This window comes from Lithobates pipiens, unplaced genomic scaffold, assembly GCF_037356315.1.
Source record: "Lithobates pipiens isolate NorthernLeopardFrog02 unplaced genomic scaffold, aLitPip1_a1.2 Scaffold_16, whole genome shotgun sequence".
Taxonomy (NCBI): Eukaryota; Metazoa; Chordata; class Amphibia; order Anura; family Ranidae; genus Lithobates; species Lithobates pipiens.
This window is the reverse complement of record NW_027507748.1, coordinates 460,677,951-460,696,477: the sequence shown is the minus strand read 5'-3', so window position 1 is coordinate 460,696,477 and position 18,527 is coordinate 460,677,951. Positions and strand designations below refer to the sequence as shown.

The 18,527-nt window shown below is 40.9% G+C and overlaps 1 protein-coding gene across 1 annotated transcript in view; it reads right to left on the bottom strand.

Moving 5' to 3' along the window:
- Positions 1–18,527, bottom strand: part of CARS2 (cysteinyl-tRNA synthetase 2, mitochondrial) — a 127,923-nt gene that overhangs the window by 31,509 nt on the left and 77,887 nt on the right. Inside the window, exons 6-8 of the mRNA XM_077482888.1 lie at positions 7,999–8,082; positions 5,831–5,960; positions 4,510–4,643 (exon numbers count right to left, since the gene is read on the bottom strand). Of these exons, the coding sequence (XP_077339014.1) occupies positions 4,510–4,643; positions 5,831–5,960; positions 7,999–8,082 (348 nt within the window). The remainder of the gene's footprint in view (positions 1–4,509; positions 4,644–5,830; positions 5,961–7,998; positions 8,083–18,527) is intronic.

Sequence of the window (18,527 nt, the reverse complement as noted above, 5' to 3'; positions counted from 1 at the left end):
GTATATACACTATATACACAAGCACTCTACACTAGGGCTTATTTTCAGGTTAGGGCTTATATTGCAGCCCTTCCCAAAAATTGCAGTAGGTCTTATTTTCGGAGAAAAACAGTATTTAATCCCCTGCTGATTTTGTACGTTTGCCCACTGAAAAAGAAATGATCAGTGTATAATTTTAATGGTAGGTTTAGTTTAACAGTGAGAGACAGAACAACAACAAAAATATCCAGAAAAACGCATTTCAAAATTTTTTTTACATGAAATATGTATTTGACCCCTTTGCAAAACATGACTTAGTACTTGGTGGCAAAACCCTTGTTGGCAATCACAGAGGACAGGCATTTCTTGTAGTTGGTCACCAGGTTTGCACACATCTCAGGAGGGATTTTGTCCCACTCCTCTTTGCAGATCCTCTCCAAGTCACTAAGGTTTTCGAACCTTAAGCTCCCTCCACATATTTCCTATGAGATTAACCTTCAGCCCCAGAAGGATTTACCCACTTCATGACCAGGCTATTTTTTGCAATACGGCACTGCGTTAATTTAACTGACAATTGCATGGTTGTGCGATGTTGTACCCAAACAAAATGTATGTCCTTTTTTCTCCACAAATAGAGCTTTCTTTTGGTGGTATTTGCTCACTTCTGCGTTTTTTATTTTTTACGCTATAGAAACACCAAAAAATTTGAAAAAAAACTATATTTTTTGACTTTTTTCTATAAAACATATAAAACGTAAAAAAACGAATCAGCACACACACATAAGAATCAACAGATACTTGCAAGCTGAACACCTAAAGGAGCAAATCACAACACCCCAACAATATAATGTAAAGTAAAATGGTGCAGTGCAAAATAAACAAATGTCCATATATCAAATGGTTAATCGGTAATGCAGAAAGACAAGATGACGCAACCACATGATGAAGGCGATCTTCTTATCAAAGTGATATAGCCTTCCACCAATAAAATATACTCTTACCAAATAGGTTGGACCACTGAGTAATCAAATGGTCAAAAAGGCGTATGAGGGATGGACCAACCGAGCAGCACCAAGTCAAAGCATAGGCAGGCTGGCATCAGGTATACATCTCCAGCAGTATCACAGGCATTGATAATCTCGGATGATCAAGTATGTAGGCTGTGCATATGGATTTTTATATATCAAGTACCGTAAATCCGACCAGTTGGATGCAAACACACAGGTCACTAAAATGATTCAGCTCCCGGCAAAAAATATATATGAAAGAAATGATCTAAGTGTAGCTGATAAACGATTGTTTATTAAATAAAACCTTCACCAAAAAATTCTCAGTTCAATGAAAGTACTCAGTTCCATAAAAATAATCAATCAAAAGTAGCGAATTAAACATACAAATAGCCACAAGATGACACTGTAGCATTTGTAAAATGTGAAAGACAGACAGCGGGTGACATCCGCAGAACAGCTCCTCCCCCCGTACGCACGTTACGTCCTACAGGGACTTCGTCAGCGGTGGGTGGAGCTGTAGGCGTCACCCGATGCGGCTAAGTACTTGTCCAGTTGCCACGGAGAGCATTGTACACAGCGGTGGCTGCGACTGGAAACGGAAGCCGGCCAGACCTCCGTGACACAAACAACAGCCTCTCTTATGGGGACAGGGATACAGCGCATCTATATAGAAGGCAATGTATGGAATATAATAATAAATAATCCATCGGTGATATACTCATGGCAACAAGGCAGCCCCCTTGTCTGCGGGATGGACCACCACATTTTTATTCCTTTCCAAAGTTGCAATACCAGCTTTGAGATACTGAGGATCCCTTACTTTCTTAATTTTCATGGATTCCAAATCACTAGTAACCATGTTTTTGAAAACCTCAACGTGCCTGTGGTCATTTTTTCCGTGGGTTAAAAACTGACTTGTTAGCTAAATTAGAATGGTAACGCCCCCCGGATACAGCATGTACAGAAGCCAGGGGAGGTTCCCCAGGTTTAGATAAAAAATATCGTTTGATATTTAAAGAGCAAACAAACTTTTGTAGACTGATATATGTCTGAAATGTATTAAAATTCCAGATAGGAGCAAACTTAAGACCCTTATCAAGGAGCCCAAGTTCATCTTCCGTAAGATCTGTACCACTAATATTATAAATCCCAGTACCTATCACAGTCTTTTGAATTCTTCTCCCTGCTCTTCTTCCTCTCTTAACCTTCTTTTGCCCCCGTTTGTTGTTTGTGGGCGTTTGTCCCCACGGATCTTGCCAATGTAACTGGCGTGGACCTAAAAAACCTTCTCCTTGAGTCATATCATCCTAAATGAGTGGTGAAAAATGATTCTGAATGGGTACAGAAGCTTGATCAAAACATTGGTCATTACCCTTAGGATACTCATTCACTCTACCTTGTTGATTGTAATTACCCAGGTAGGAATTTCTATGGGCGGGACAGTTGAAATTACGGCCCCTGAATGATCCCCTGTGTAAGCAGTGCAAACATAATATTAAAAGACGGAAGGATTTTACTGCCCCCACCACAGGCAGAACCTACCCAATTGAAAACCTCATAACTTGTAACACTACTGGTGTGGTGTATGCGCTCGAGTGCGATTGTGGGCTGCAATATATAGGGAGAGCCTCTAGGCCCCTTAGCGTCCGCATCGCCGAGCACGTTAACATTAAAAGGGGTTTACGGTCCTATAATGTGTCTAAGCATTTTAGATATTTTCATAATAGGCATCCCCGATGTTTAAAATGTTGGGGTTTGGAACAGGTCAAGAAGCAATGGAGAAGGGGTAATTTTATTTGTGCACTGAGTCAACGTGAATCCTTCTGGATTCACGGGACCCAAGTTCTTACCCCTGGAGGACTGAACATTGACTTTGATTTGAATTGTTTTATTTCAGACAAATAATATTTAATATGTTTTACTATGTCTTTTTCCCCTTTTGTATATAGACAGACCGCGGGTGTATGTTTTAAATTAACTTAAAGCGGAGGTCCACCCTAAAATGGACCTCCGCTCATCGGAATCCCCCCCCCCCTCCGGCGCCACAATCGGCACCTTTCAGGGGGGAGGGGGGTGCAGTTACCTGGATAATCCAGGTAACTGCACCCACTTCCGGGCTAGCTCTCTGCGGAACGGGGCGTACGTTATGCCCCGTTCCGCAAGCGCCCGCCCCCTTCAGCAAGTGCCCCGCTGCCTGCTGGGAAACACACAGCTCCCAGAGGCAGCGGGGACCGTCCGGATTGCGCCGCGCGGCTCGCGCATGCGCAGTAGGGAACCGGGAAATGAAGCCGAAAGGCTCCATTTCCTGATTCCCATACCCAAGATGGCGGCGGGACCCGGCAGCCGAGCGAGCGATCGGCTTCGTGTGCCGACATCGCGGGCGCGCTGGACAGGTAAGTGTCACTATTTAAAAGTCAGCAGCTGCAGTATTTGTAGCTGCTCGCTTTAAAAAAAAAAAAAAAAAAAAAAAAAAAAAAAAAAAACGCGGAGTCCCGGTGGACTCCCGCTTTAAGGAGTGGTTATCCACTGAATGAACCGAAGGCCCTTTATAATGGTGAAGTTTGGTGAGTGGCCATTCTACAAGGTGGTGGTGGCACGATTTGGCTTTTCCAGCGATATATGAGAACAAAAGGCCTTAGGAGAAAATATAAAAGTGAAATACTAATCAGAGGGTGAATTGGATTCAGATTGAAGTGGGGGGATTTGGTTTTAAGAACCATTGCATACAACGACTATTATTTAATTTGTTACACATTTTTTTCCATTGCTAATTTATGCTGTATTGTTTTTGTTAATTTTGTATTTTTCAATACAATATTGGATTGTGATTGTTTGGAGGGGTCCTTAGGGGGAATAATATTACACCTCGAGGATTATATGTTGTGAATATGAAATGGTAGATGGGAATACATTGGGTGGTTATAATATATATATATATATATATATATATATATATATATATATATATATATATATATATATTATATATTTTTATTTATTTTTTCTGGGTAGATATATATTTTCACATTTTTATATATAGTACATGCACTTTAGAAATTTTGGGTAATTCGCAAATAGGGAGCGCAATCCCCAAACATAGGTTATATACAATTGGTTGCACCAGAGCTTTTTATGGGCTTCATAACAAAAGGGGTGAATACATACGCACATGCCAATTATCAGTTTTTTATTTCTGAAAAACAGTTTTATGTATATATTTTTCGAATTTTACTTCACCAACTTTTTGTATTATTGTACTATTTTTTGTACTATTTTTTTTACATTTTTTATATTTTTATATTTTTGTACTATTGTATTCTGATCCATTACATATAATTCAGATTGAGAAAAAAAAACACACTGAACTAAAGGCTGTAATGTAACAAAATAGGTAAAAAGCCAAGGGGGTTGAATACTTTTGCAAGGCACTGTAGATCATGCCCCACTGCATTCCATAGTGAGGCCACTTTGAGAATGAACACAAACATTTATCTTGTACTTATTCTGTCAGGATACATACCACTATGAAGAAAATAGTTTCCCCACCGTTCACACTGGTGATAGGCCTCACACTGAGCAATCTCATTTTCATGATGAGGAAAGGCTAGATCAATCCCACCGGTGTGAATGTCAAGCTGTTTCCCAAACACAGAACTGTAAGGGAAAAATAAAGTACCGCCATAAACAAGTATACTTCACTGTACAATACCTAAAAGAGATTTTACAGCTATTTTAGAAGCCAAATGGTCATCAATAGCTTATGATTGCTTGCATTTAAAGGCATGGTAAAACTATACAGGTACTCTTCTTCTACTGTGCACTGTGCTCCAGCACTGCATGTGCAAATAATTGTTTTCACACGTATTCAGGCCCTCAATATATTTACATATTGATTCCAAATGTCCTCTTCTGCGCCTTACACATAAAACAAGGATAGCAGTTTTCATCAGACTGCCCAAAAAAAAACATTGTATTTACCATAAAATGGTCTAGATGCAATACGTTTCTACTTACATAACTCAAGATTTGTTCAAATTGTGTTTACATGTGTTCAAGATAGAGCAACCAGTTTACTGCATTTTGTTATTTTCAAATGACACTGCATATCATCAATGTATTCATGTAATATTTACTGCTGACAAAATACCTGGATCAAGGTCTCCAGTTACTGGTTGCTATTACTGGTACTATTTGCAACATCCCTATTTTTCTATATTTGGACAGGCCACTATAAGCAAAAACGTTAAGTCATTCAAATAAAGGTAAACCGCTGGGTATTACTGCTAGATTCCTGAGTTCCTGGCTGCAAGTGCTAACTAGTAAAAATTGGATCAATATTGCTCTAATGAATAGAATAATAAAGGTATTGAGACATTCCTAATGCAATAGAATAGCTTTCAGCCCTGGAGCAAGGAACTAACCCTCCCCCCTGTACACTACTCCTCTATTTACTAAGAGAAGAAAAACCCATGGGAAACGAAAACTCAATAAAAAAGGCAAAATAAAGTTGTCTTGCATTTGCTACTGGTGTCACGTCACATTCGGCTACCCTTCACATTTTGCTACCCGCTGGAGTGCACATGCGTGACACCGCCATATGCGTTCCAGCACAGGGCCCATCGCGGGCTCACTTCGCTCGTCATTATTATAATCTGACTATATGTCCACTTGAATGGTGGGGCTTGAACCTGGACTCAGGGATAGAACGCATATGGCGGTGTCACGCATGCGCAGTCCAGCGGGTAGCCAAATGTGATGGGTCGCCATATGTGACGAAACACCATCCCATATGGTGACCCATCACATTTGTTCAGGTGATGTGAACTTCTACATTTATGTACCTTGCAACTGTGGAACATTCAATGTGCCAACCAGGTCTTCCTTTTCCCCATGGAGAAACCCAGAAAGGCTCTTCGGGTTTAGCAGACTTCCATAATGCAAAATCTCTAGGATACCTCTTGTCACTTTCAGCTGTCAGCAACATAAGAGTTGAGAAATGCAAAATAATTATCAGTAGTAATGTAACCAAATATGTTTAACAGCTTATTAACAGATGAAGCTAAGGTCAGTTGATCAATACCTTCAAATGTAAAATGATGTAGTATGTTCACAAACCAAAGTCTGGCTAACATAATGTCCAATTATGATTATAGCAGAATAAAGAGAATGAAGTCAATGTAAACCTGTGTAAGGCAGCCTTTAAAATGGCATGCATTCACTAGGAGAAGCCATAGACCAGGGGTGCTTAACCTTTTAAAGAGCAAGGGCCACTTAAAGTGGAAGTCGAGACAAAAACTAAAATCCCTGCATCTATAGCCACCAGCATTCTAACACTAACCTTTCTAGCCATATAAAGGAAAAAAAAAAAAAATCACTATACATACCTTTCTGCAGGTGAACCGACCCAATCCCACGCTGAGCTGTCAGCCGTGGCTTCACTGTGGAGGCAGGTTCAGAGGATACATTTGACAACATAAGCCCCATAGTAAGTCTATGGGTGATGTCACTTCCCATTAATTTCACAGCCGTTGTCGGCTGTGTCCTTTGCAGAGCTTCTGCCGCTGAAGATCGGGTCGGATCGGCTTTAGAAAAGGTATGTATACATTTTTATCCTTACAGGGCTAGATAGGTTAGTGTTAGATTGTGGGAGGCTCTAGATGCAGGGATTTTAGTTTCAGCATGGACTTCCACTAAAAGTGATTTGGTAACCAGTCGTGGACCACAATGAAATTAAATGGTTCAGAATGTCACATTTTTTTATTTTGATTAGCATAATTAACATTTTCCTTCTGCAGCCACTGAATGCCCCTGGAAAGGAAGACGAGAAGGAGGAATGGGCTTGCAGGAGTTGCAGGCGGAAAATAGAGAGGATTGATTCCTGTATATACTGTCTCCACCACCCCTCCTGTCTAAGTATAAAATAGAATATGATAGGGAGGACACACTGACCCCCCCCCCCCCCCCCCCCCGGAGCATAGGGTGGGGTCGGCAATACGACCCCTGACATACACCAGTGGTTGGGGGTGTTTGGTAAAAACACATCTCTAATGTGGGTTTTTACAATCTCCCAAACTGCAATTGTAAATAAGCCCTCACTGTCCTGAGCCCCCCTATAAGGCTACTTTCACACTGGCGCTGCAGTTTACCCGCACCGTGGGTGCAAAGAAGTGCACCTGTGTCTTTCCTGCAGTTAGCTGCACTGAGTCAAACTTCTATTATGTCTTGCAGGTGTGGTGTACTTTGTGAAAGCACACCAAAACTCCTGCATTTTTTGACCCGGCAGGCCAAAAACAGGCAGGTTTTATCAGACTGGCCATAAAAGGCATTCTTTGGAATCTTTCAAGCGATATATGGAAGGTTTTTAGAAATAAACATTGTACATATATTGCTCAATATTTGTATATTATTATACGGAATTTATATAGCGCCAACAGTTTGCGCAGCGCTTAAAGCAAAGTTCCTCCCATTTAAAAGTCAGCAGCTACAAAAAAGTGTAGTTGCTGACTTTTAATAAATCAGATACTTACCTGTCCCATGGTCCAGTGATGCGGGCAAACAAAGCCCTGCTGGCATTGTAATCGTGGGCGCCCGGCCGTGCCTTCACAGCCGGGCATGCACTACGCATGCACGAGCCTCATGCTGTGAATGGCCGAGCAATCTTCTGGGACCTGTGACATGGCCCAGAAGATTGCAGGGAGGGAGGGGGAAGAGGCGATCTTCCTTCTGGGAGAAAGTGGGAGCTGGGTGCCTCTAAAAAGAGGGTATCCACCCCCCTCAAAAAAATGACATGCCAAATGTGGCATGTCAGGGGGTCATCATCACTTAAAGCTGAAGTTCCATTTTTGGGTGAAACTCTGCTTTAACAAAATGAAGGCAGACATTACAGTTACAATACAATTTGGTACAAGAGGAATAGCTAGTGTGCACATCTGTGCAAGGTAGCCCACCACATTTCATGAACAATACAATAACTATACTATAATATGTTTATGTACTACTAACAAATTACCTGGTTCAGAGTTTAAATCTGAAGAGGTACCAATAAACTTCCCATATCTTTCTCCAACAGACTGGACATCGAAGTAAACATTTCCTGAAAACACAGAAAAGTAACAAGGCATACTATTAGACATTAAGGTACCATGCTGGTATTCGATTATTAGCTATTTTCAAAGATAACCTCAGCTTTGGTGGGACTTCTCTGAACACTATATCAAGTCTAGCTGTGCAGTCATGGCTGATGAGATAAATACTCCAAGACATAGACTTCCTTTTCTTCACTAATCAGATCCACAAAATGGATTTACACGTACAGTGTGCAGTCAATCAGATAAGAAAATCCTAGTGCTCAGCCAATATTTCAGTCTTAGCCAATTAGACTGTTCCATTGGTGACAAGTTTCGATATCTGAGTCTTCTCTAATCCACCACCAAAGAATATGGAATTTATTTAATGCAGATATTTTTCCCTTACAAAGCACAAGAACAAATGACGCAACAGTTTTATCAAACTAGCAATTGTAACTGTCAGAAATATTGGTACGAAGTGGAAATAACATGGAACTGTTAGTGTCAAGATGAGATGTAAAACAGTAACACAGCTGCATTAAAATTGGTCATATCTTAAAGAATATCTGACCATATATGACCTGCTGAAACATTACCTGCCACTCAGTGTCATTCCCATAGCAAATTTGTCACCATAACTTTAACGCAGTTGTGCATACAGTACCAAGAAAAAGTATGTGCACCCATTGGAATTAACTTGTCTTCTGACGTAATTTTCCATAAAATATGATCTGATCCTCACCTAAGTCACAATGTCCTTAAGCTGATTACACCCCAAAATTCGAATTGCTCATGTCTTTATTGAACACACTCATTAACCGCTTGCGGACCGCGCCATGTTAATATACTGCAGAAGGGCAGCGTTTCTGGGTAGGGGGTGCGCGCCCACTGCCCCATCCGTGCTGTGATGCATTACAGCACAGGTCGTCAGCAGGTCCTGGCTGATCATTTATGGCCAGGACCTGCTAATCAGCTTAATGAGTCACATTACAGAGCCCTGTGTTTACCAACAACACAGGGCTTTGTACACGGACCAGTGATGTGGCTTTTTTTCTCCCTGCAAAGCTTGGTAAAAGCAGCACACATTACACATTGTTACTTCTTTGATTGCCCCTAACTGCTAACTCCTTCCCAGCCAATGTCATTAGTACAGTGATAGTGTATAGTATTACCTCTGATCACTGTATGTGCCTGGCACACAATCATGGTCCCTCTATAGGTTGCTGATCCCCGCCATTGCTAGTATTAAAAAATAAAAAATTCCAGTGTATATATACACATCATCATTTGTAGACACTATAATTTTCACACAAACCAATGAACACTTATTGGGATTTTTTTTTTTTACCAAAGACATGTAGCAAAATACATGTTGGCCTACATTTATGAAGAAATTAGATTTTTGGCATTTTTTTACTGGATAGGTTTTATAGCAGAAAGTAAAAAAAAAATGGTCTTTTTTTTTTAATGTTCAATCTTTTTTCGTTTATTTAATAAAAAAAATAAAAAAATAAAAATAAAAAAACACAATGTTGATCAAATAGCACCAAAGGAAAGCTCTATTTGTGTGAAAAAAATATATGAATTTAATTTGCATACAGTGTTGCAGGACCACACAATTGCCAGTTAAAGTGGAGCAGCGCCGAATAGCAAAAAATGGTCTGGTCATGACAGGGGTTAAACCTTCCAAAGCTTATGTGTTTAAACAGTCACAGCATCTGAGGAAAAAGTAAGTGAACCCGGAATTAATAGCTGGTTGAAACTTTGGCAGCAATAACCGTACGCAATCTGTTCAGAAAGAATTTTTGACCATTCCTCTTTACAAAACTGCTTCAGGTCAGACACATTTGTAGAATGTCTGGTGTGAACAGCTCTCTTGAGGCCATTCCACAGCATCTCTATGTGGTTAAGACCTGGGCTCTGACTGGGCCACTCCAAAAGGCGTATTTTGCTTTTCTGAAGCGACTAATATGACTATTAATATTTAAGACCAGTAAAAGGAGTCTATTAGAATAGTAAATCTTTTTATAACATAAACTGCTGCTATTGTATGGTAGAAGACAGTGAAAAAATGATTGATGAATTTCAAATAAATGAAGGGGAAAATAAAGACAACAGAAATGTCTCCATAAAGAAGTGATCCCTCACCTCAGGACACTAGCAAAAAACAGAGGACTCGCAGAGTTACATAGTTAGTCAAATTGGAAAAAAAATTAAAAAAGACACAAGTCCATCTAGTTCAACCAACAAAACAACCACACAATCCCATATACACAAACCTTTACCCACAGTTGATCCAGATGAAGGCGAAAAACCCCAGCAAAGCATGATCCAATTTGCTACAGCAGGGGAAAAATTCCTTCCTGATCCGACCCCCCCCCCCCCCCCAAAGGGCAATCGGATTTTCCCTGGATCAACTTTACCTTTTAAATATTAGTACTCAGTTATATTATGTACATTTAGGAAAGAATCCAGGTCTTTTTAAAGCAATCTACTGAGCTGGCCAGAACCACCTCTGGAGGGAGTCTATTCCACTTTTTCGCAGCTCTTACTGTGAAGATACTTTTCCTTATTTGGAGATGAAATCTCTTTTCCTCTAATTGTAAATAGTGCCCCCTTCTTTAGAGTGGGGTAGGAATATAGGAATATGCCCAGGGGACACGTGCCCAGCAAAGCTTTTGCCAGTGTATAGTCACCTGAAGGTAGTAGCCTATAACCCAGAGTCTATAAACATCCAACCTGTGTCCTGTACTTTAAAATATTACCTTTGCTGTTGAAACCTTTGTGTTTTTCACATGTAAATCTTGTTGGGTCTGAAAGTTTCTGTATCCCAAAATACAACACCTAATTTATATCCCAAAAAGTTGTCATTAAACATGTTTCTACTTCATTTGTAGATAAGAGAAGAAAAGTTCCTCAGAAAATATGGCTGTTCTCACCCCCTATACTAGATTCACAGACAGCAGAATTTACAAACTACAGTGTAACCTTGGATTACGAGCATAATCCGTTCCAGGAGAATGTTTGTAATACAAAACGCTTGCATATCAAAGCGAGTTTCCCCACTGAAGTCAGTGGAAACTAAGATAATTTGTTCCGCATTGACTTCTATTGCATGCAATACCGCACATGGCCAGAAGGGGGGGGGGGCGGCACCAGAGAGCCTCAGAAATACTTGGGGACAGTCTGGCTGAACTCGGAAACACTCAGGACGGAGTATTTCAGAGTATTTCCGAATGGCTCTGAACCATTCCGAGTGTCACCAGCGCCCCCACACCTCTGGCCAAATGCGGTACTGCACACCCCATTAGCTTGAATTCTGCTCGTTTTGCTTGACAACACTCGCAAACCAAGTCAGGATTTAAAAAGTTGCTCGTCTTTCAAAACGCTCGTTAACCACGTTAATTTTTAGCCAAGGTTCCACTGTACAAGTAACTGAAAGCTCCAGTAGCTAAAAACGGTTTCCTTGTTCAGTCCTATTCAGCTATGGAAAGTTCTTCGGGAAGGAATGATCATACAAAAACAAAAAAGTCTAAACATTTCCATGTTTCCTGATAGTTGGAGACATTTGGCTATAGTAAAAAGTAAGCTTGTGCCACAAAAAAGGTGCAGTTGTCTAAACATATACTCCAAAAGCGTCCTTGTCACTTACTGTAAGATGAACAGACAGCAAAAAAAATTGTATCTTTTGCCTGTAAACCGCCAAGCCCCTCACCCTCATATAATGGAGATGAACAATGGTATAAATGGTTGAAGTCCAGCCTGGCTGCATACAATGGATCCCTCCATACATACAGTGGAGGAGTGAATGTAGCAAACCAGGGGCAGGAAGTGTGTTAGTCACTGTATAATCATGTGCAAAGGCCCGATGGGATGTAATGTGTAAATGTATTTGTTTTAGGGTTTAACCACTTACCCATTGGGCACTTAAAGTGGAAGTAAACCCACTTTTTTAACTTTTACCTACAGGAAAGCCTATAATAAGGCTTACCTGTAGGTAAAAAAAATATCTCCTAAACCTGTACGGTTTAGGAGATATTCCCCTCGGTATGCGCCGCTGACTGCAGCGGCGCATGCGCACAAGGGGGTTCTCTCCGCGAAAATCCGGCAGCGCTCGTCCGGCCGGATTTAAATCTCCCGCGCGCATGCGCGGGAGTGACGATATCGCGGCTCCGGCCACTCACAGCGCCGGAGCCGCGATACCCGGAAGAGACGCCGAGGGAGCATGTCGGCTTCCTCGGCGTGGATCGGGCGAGATGTCGGGGCCTCGTTCTAAGGTAAGTATTTCATAATGAGCTAGTATGCGGTGCATACTAGCTCATTATGCCTTTTGCTTTGCAGGTTTTAAAAAAAAAAAAATGCGGGTTTACTACCGCTTTAAGCCCCCTTCCTAACAAGACCAATTTTCAGCCTTTCGTGCGCTCACATTTTGAATGGCAATTACTCGGTCATGCAACACTGTATCCACAAGCTATGGTGCCAATCTCTGAAAATTGATCACACTTGAAGTACTGACAGCCTATCTAATTTCTTGAGACCCTAACAAGCCAGGAAGGTAAAAATACCTCCCAAATGACCCATTTTTGGAAAGTAGGCATTCCAAGGTATTTAGTACGAGGCATTGTGTGTTTTTTGAAATTGACATTTTTTCTCACACAACTGTCATATTAGCAGGTTATTTCTCACAAACAGCATATGCATAGCACAAATTACACCCCAAAACACATTCGGCTACTACTCCTGAGTATGGTGATACTTTTACACAGCGTGGTCACATACAGAGGCCCAACATGCAGGGAGCACCTTCAGACATTCTAGGAGCAGAAATTACATTAATTTCCTGACTACCTCTTGCACTTTTGAAGGACCTGGAGCACCAGGACAATGGAAAGGCCCCAAAAAATTACCCCATGTTGGAAAAAAAAACACAAGATATAATGGCATAATGAGTCCTTTGAACATGTAATTTTTTCTACAAGTTTTTGGGGAAAAAAAAGGAAAACACTTTTTTTTTTTTTTTTTACACAAAAGTTGTCCATTTATACAATATTTCTAACACATAGCATGTACATACCAAAAATTACACCCCAAAATATATTCTCCTACTCCTGCTGAGTATGATGATAGCACATGTGGGAGACTTTTCTACACCCTGGCCACATACAGAGTTCTAGGGGCATACATTTCTCAAATCTAATTTGACTACCTATTTTGTGAGGCACTGTAGTGGCATAGATAAGAACTGATGTGGCATGGATGAACAGTGGATGGGGATGGCTGAGAATGGTTGAGCCATAAATGTGGATGTTTGAGTATGGATGGGATGACTAAGCATGAATGAGTATGGCTGGGTATGCCCGAGTATGGATGGGGGCGGATGGGATGGCTGAGCATGGATGGATGAGTAATGCTGAGTATGAATGGTCAAGCATGGATGGATAGATGAGTATTGCCGAGTATGGATGGAGGAGTATTGCTGAGTGTGGATGGCTGAGTATGGATGGATGGATGAGAATTGCCGAGTATGGATGGATGAGCATGGATGGTTGGATGAGTATGACAGAGGGATGGCGATGGATGAGTATGACAGAGGGATGGCTAAGCATGGATGGATGGATGGATGGATGGATGAGGCTGCAGTGGGCACAGAGCAGCACTGTGGGCACTACATATCCAGCCCACATCGCTGCTGCAACCGATCTCTCCCCTCTCACCGATCGGTACAGAGAAGGGAGAGAGGAACCAAAGAATGACGCAGTTTGTTTACAAGTGATTGCTCCATCATTTGACTGAATGATCACATAGTAAACGGCCACTGCCAGCGGCCATTTACTGTGATCCAGTGGTCACAGTTATTCCCGTGTGCACGACCCAGGGGGTGCGCGGGAGCACAATTCTGGGAGGACATCAATGTACACCCTCCTGGAGTTATCGAGCTGCACTGTACCCATCATTCGACTATAGTGTGGTTGTTAAGCGATTAAATACACTTTAAAGGATATACAGTTGTGCTCAAAAGTTTGCATACCCTGGCAGAAATTTTGAAATGTTGGCATTTATACTGAAAATATGACTAATGTCAAAAAACTTTTTTTTACGATCACATGAAGCCATTTATTATCACATAGTTTTTTGGCTACTTTTAAAATCATAACAGAAATCATCCAAGTGGCCCTGATGAAATGTTTACATACCCTGGAATGTTTTGTTTTGGTGCAAACACAGAAGGTGGCACACACAGGTTAAAATGACTATTAAAAGTTAATTTCCCACATTTGTGGCTTTTTATATCACAATTAGTGTCTGTGTATAAATAGTCAATGAGTTTGTTAGCTCTCAAACGGATGCACTAAGCAGGATAGATGCTAAGCCATGGGGAGCAGAAAAGAACAAAAGACCTGGGTAACAAGGTATTGAAACTTTACAAAGATGGAAAAGGAGATATCCAAAGCTTTAAATTTGCCAGTTAGTACTATTCAATCACTTAATAAGAAGTGTAAAATTTGGGGATCTCTTGATACCAAGCCAAGGTCAGGTAGATCAAGAAAGATTTCAGCCACAACTGCCACAGGAATTGTTCGGGAAAAAAAGAAAAATGCACAAGTAACCGCAAAAGAAATACAGGCTGCCCTGGAAAAAAAAGATGGTGCATTTTTTTTTAACCACTTGCATAAAGGGCACTAACACCCCCTTCCTGCCCAGGCGATTTTTCAGCTTTCAGCGCTGTCGCACTTTGAATGACAATTGCATGGTCATGCTACACTCTACCCAGATGAAATTTTTATAATTTGCTTCGCACAAATAGAGCTTTCTTTTGGTGGTATTTAATCACTGCTGGATTTTTTATTTTTTACTATATGCAGTATGTTAGTGCAAATAAAAAAAGTATCACAGACAGTACTCAATTTTCTCTTATTTTTTACTAAAAAAAAAAAAAAATGGACCAAAAAAAAAAGTGAAAAAATATTCTCTTTTACTTACTTTCTGTCAGTAAATTTTGTAATTAAGTATTTTTCTCCTTCACTGATGAGGCAGCACTGATAGGCTGAACTAGTGGGCATTGTTGAAGTGGCACTTTTGGGCACTGATGTGGAGGCACTAATATGCCTCACTTATGAGCACTGATATGGGGCACTGATGAACACCGATAGGTGGCACTGATGGGCACTGTTAAAATGGCACCGATAGGCGGCAGGAATAGGCATTCCCGATGGGCATTGATGGGTGGGACTGATAGCACAGACTGGCATCACTAATGGGCACAGATTGCTGGCAACGGTGGGCACCGATTTGTGGCACTGGTGACGCTATTGTAATCAGGGCACTGATGATCAGTGCCCCAATTGCATGTGTAGATGTCTCTCCTGTGAGGAGATGCCACTGATCGGCTCTCCTCACCACACACTCTGTCAGTGTAAGGCGAGGCGTGCCCGATTACTGACATCTCCGTGTTTACGTGTGACCGGCTATAACTGGACACGGACACGACTCTTTACAGATATCGAGGTCTTGCCATGTCCCAGCAACACAGCACGGCCACATTAGATGGCACGTAAGGGTGACCGTTCTGGGACGCCGTCATATAACGATGTCCCAGAATGGGAGCTGCACCGGCCCACGGTCATTTGACAAATAGTTAAAGGAGCACAATACGACGATACTTGAACAAAAAAGAGCTGCATGGTCAAGTTGCCAGAACGAAGCCGTTACTGTACAAGTTCCACTAAAAAGCCTGGTTACAATATGCCCAACAACACCTTGACATGCATCATTGGGCTTTTTGTGGCATTGGCATAGTAAAGGCTTCCTTCTGGCAGCTCAATCATGCAGCTCTTTTTTGTTCAAGTATCGTTGAATTGTGCTCCTTAAAAACAACCAAGCTGTCTTTTTGGAGAGCAGCCTGTATTTCTCCTAAGGTTACCTGTGGGGTTTTTCTTTGTATCCTGGGCAATTCTTTCACCAGTTGTGGATGCAGTCTTTCTTGGTCTACCTGACCTTAGCTTGGTATCAAAAGAGCCCTGAATTTTCCACTTCTTAATAAGTGATTAAACAGTACTGACTGGCATATTCAAGGCATTGGATATCTTTTTATATCCATTTCCATTTTTGTAAAGTTTCATTACCTTGTTACTCAGGTCAAACTCATTGACTATTTATACACAAACACTAAATTTTGATTTTTAAAAGCCATAAATGTGAGAAAATAACCTTTAATTGCCACTTTTAACCTGTGTGTGCCACCTTCTGTGTCTGTACCAAGGCCAAACATTCCCAGGGTATGTAAACTTTATATCAGGGCTATTTGGGTGATTTCTGTTATTATGATATAAAACGGATCCAAAAAAACGATGTGATAATAAATGGCTTCATGTGATCACTATCTTTAAATAAAAGTTTTTTTGGCAAAACATTTGTGTATAATTTAAAAAAAAAAAAGTTATAAATACCTTTTTTTCCTTTTTTTGTGATTACATATTCTCTGTTCTCAGCTGCATAAGAGCAGTGGGAGGAGAAACTGCAGAACACTGAGCTTCCCAGTGAAAGGCTGTGCAAGAAGGGTGTCAGTAGAAGTCTGATCATTGGAGGAGCGCAGGTTGAGTTCCCAGTACAGCTACAGAATAGACTATGGTATGACTATGGTACGTTCTCCGACTTAGTGTGGTCAGTTTTTAAAAAGAAAGCAGAGGGACTGGCAGAACACCAGGGATGTCGCACAAGGGAAGCAATACAAAGAGAACAGGATACTTTTTCATACAAAAACATCTTTCAGCAGGCACATATCAGGAATATGAAATGTTGGGTTTAAATATGCTTTAACCACTTGACTTCTAGAAGCTTTACAGCCCTTTAAGACCAGGCCCTTTTTTGCTTTTTGACACTGTTATTTTAACTGGCAATTGCTCAGGCATACAACACAGTACACAAATGAGATTTACATAATTTTTTCCCCCATAAATAGATCTCCCTTTTGGTGGTATTTGTTCACCACTGGGTTTTTATTTTTTGCGCTATACACAAAAAAAACGACAATTTAAAAAAAAAAAAAAGAAAAAAAAAAAACAAATTTTTTACTTTCTGCTATAAAACATATTCAATAAAAAAAATAAAAAAATAAAAAACGTAATGCACGCAGACTGGCACTTTTGACATTTTGTGGGAACCAGTGACATGAATACAGTGATCAGTGCTAAAAAATTATCACTGTCCGAATGACATTGGCTGGGAATGGGTTAACATCTAGGGCGATCAAAGGGTTAAATATGTGCCTAACAGTGTTTGGTGTGTTTATTGTGAGGTGCTTTTATTAAGGAATGTGCTGGGTTTTTATTCTCTGCTTTGCAGGGAAACAAAAAACAGCATATCCCCGCTGGCAGGACAGAGCTGTGTTGTTTACATACACAGAACTCTGTCCGGTCTTCCTCCTCGCCGATCAGCGGGCATCAGCAATCATCCATTGGCCGGGACCCGCTGATCGGCATGTGCTATAACTGATCGCAGCTGCGCGTGCACGCCCCCTACCCAGAAGTGCTGGATCATGTACTAGGTACGTGATCTGGCACAGGAGAGCCACTCTGCCGCCGTATTCATACGTGTGTCAGTTGGCAAGTGGTTAAAGCTGTACTCTGGGCACAAAATATTTAATTTAAATACATTTCTCAATAGTCACAAAGCATACAAATGTCCTTTGTGTGTACCAAATGCCTCTGCAAACACAGATAATACCTTGTAAAAGAAGTAATGACATCACAATACTGCACATAATCTGTGAAGAAAGCAGAGCTGTGGAAGGGGCCCAGCAGCCCACTACATGTGGCCTTCAGAAAAAAATACAGAGAAGGGGGTAGATACCAGACCAGTAACCATGCACATGGAGAGAGCAGCAGAAGCTGGTCATGAACACAAAGTTTCATACTGGATTACTGCCATATCTGGATAAAATACACAAGATTCAAGTGAAAATACACATGCATTTTGTATTTAGATACTATTTGGTTATGCAAGAGTTCAAATTTAATAAGCGCCAAAAATTGCAGCACTTTTACAAATGTGCTGGCATATAAGGGGCTAAGTCCAATGAGGTGTTTGCCACATTTTGGACTTAACCCTTTTATTTATGGTTTACATTTTTACTGTATCTCGGGAGTCTAGCTATATTTCAGTGCTTTAAACACTGGTTGTCTCTCCTCTCTTCTTGCCCATTCACAGAAGGTTTGTATTACATTAATCACTTTTACAAGATAATCTGTGAATGTACAACAGAGGGGAGAGGCAAGCAATGTGGCTGCTATGTAGCAGAGTGCACCTCTACTGTCATAGCACCAGGAGTATAGCAATAGCTGTACTTCTGGTGCTCAGTAAAAATGTAACTATTAAATACAAAAAAACTAATTGTAAACGAGGTGGCATACACCTCATTGGACTTAAATCCCAAAGACATGAAAGTGAAAAAAAAAAAAAAAAAAACACCCTT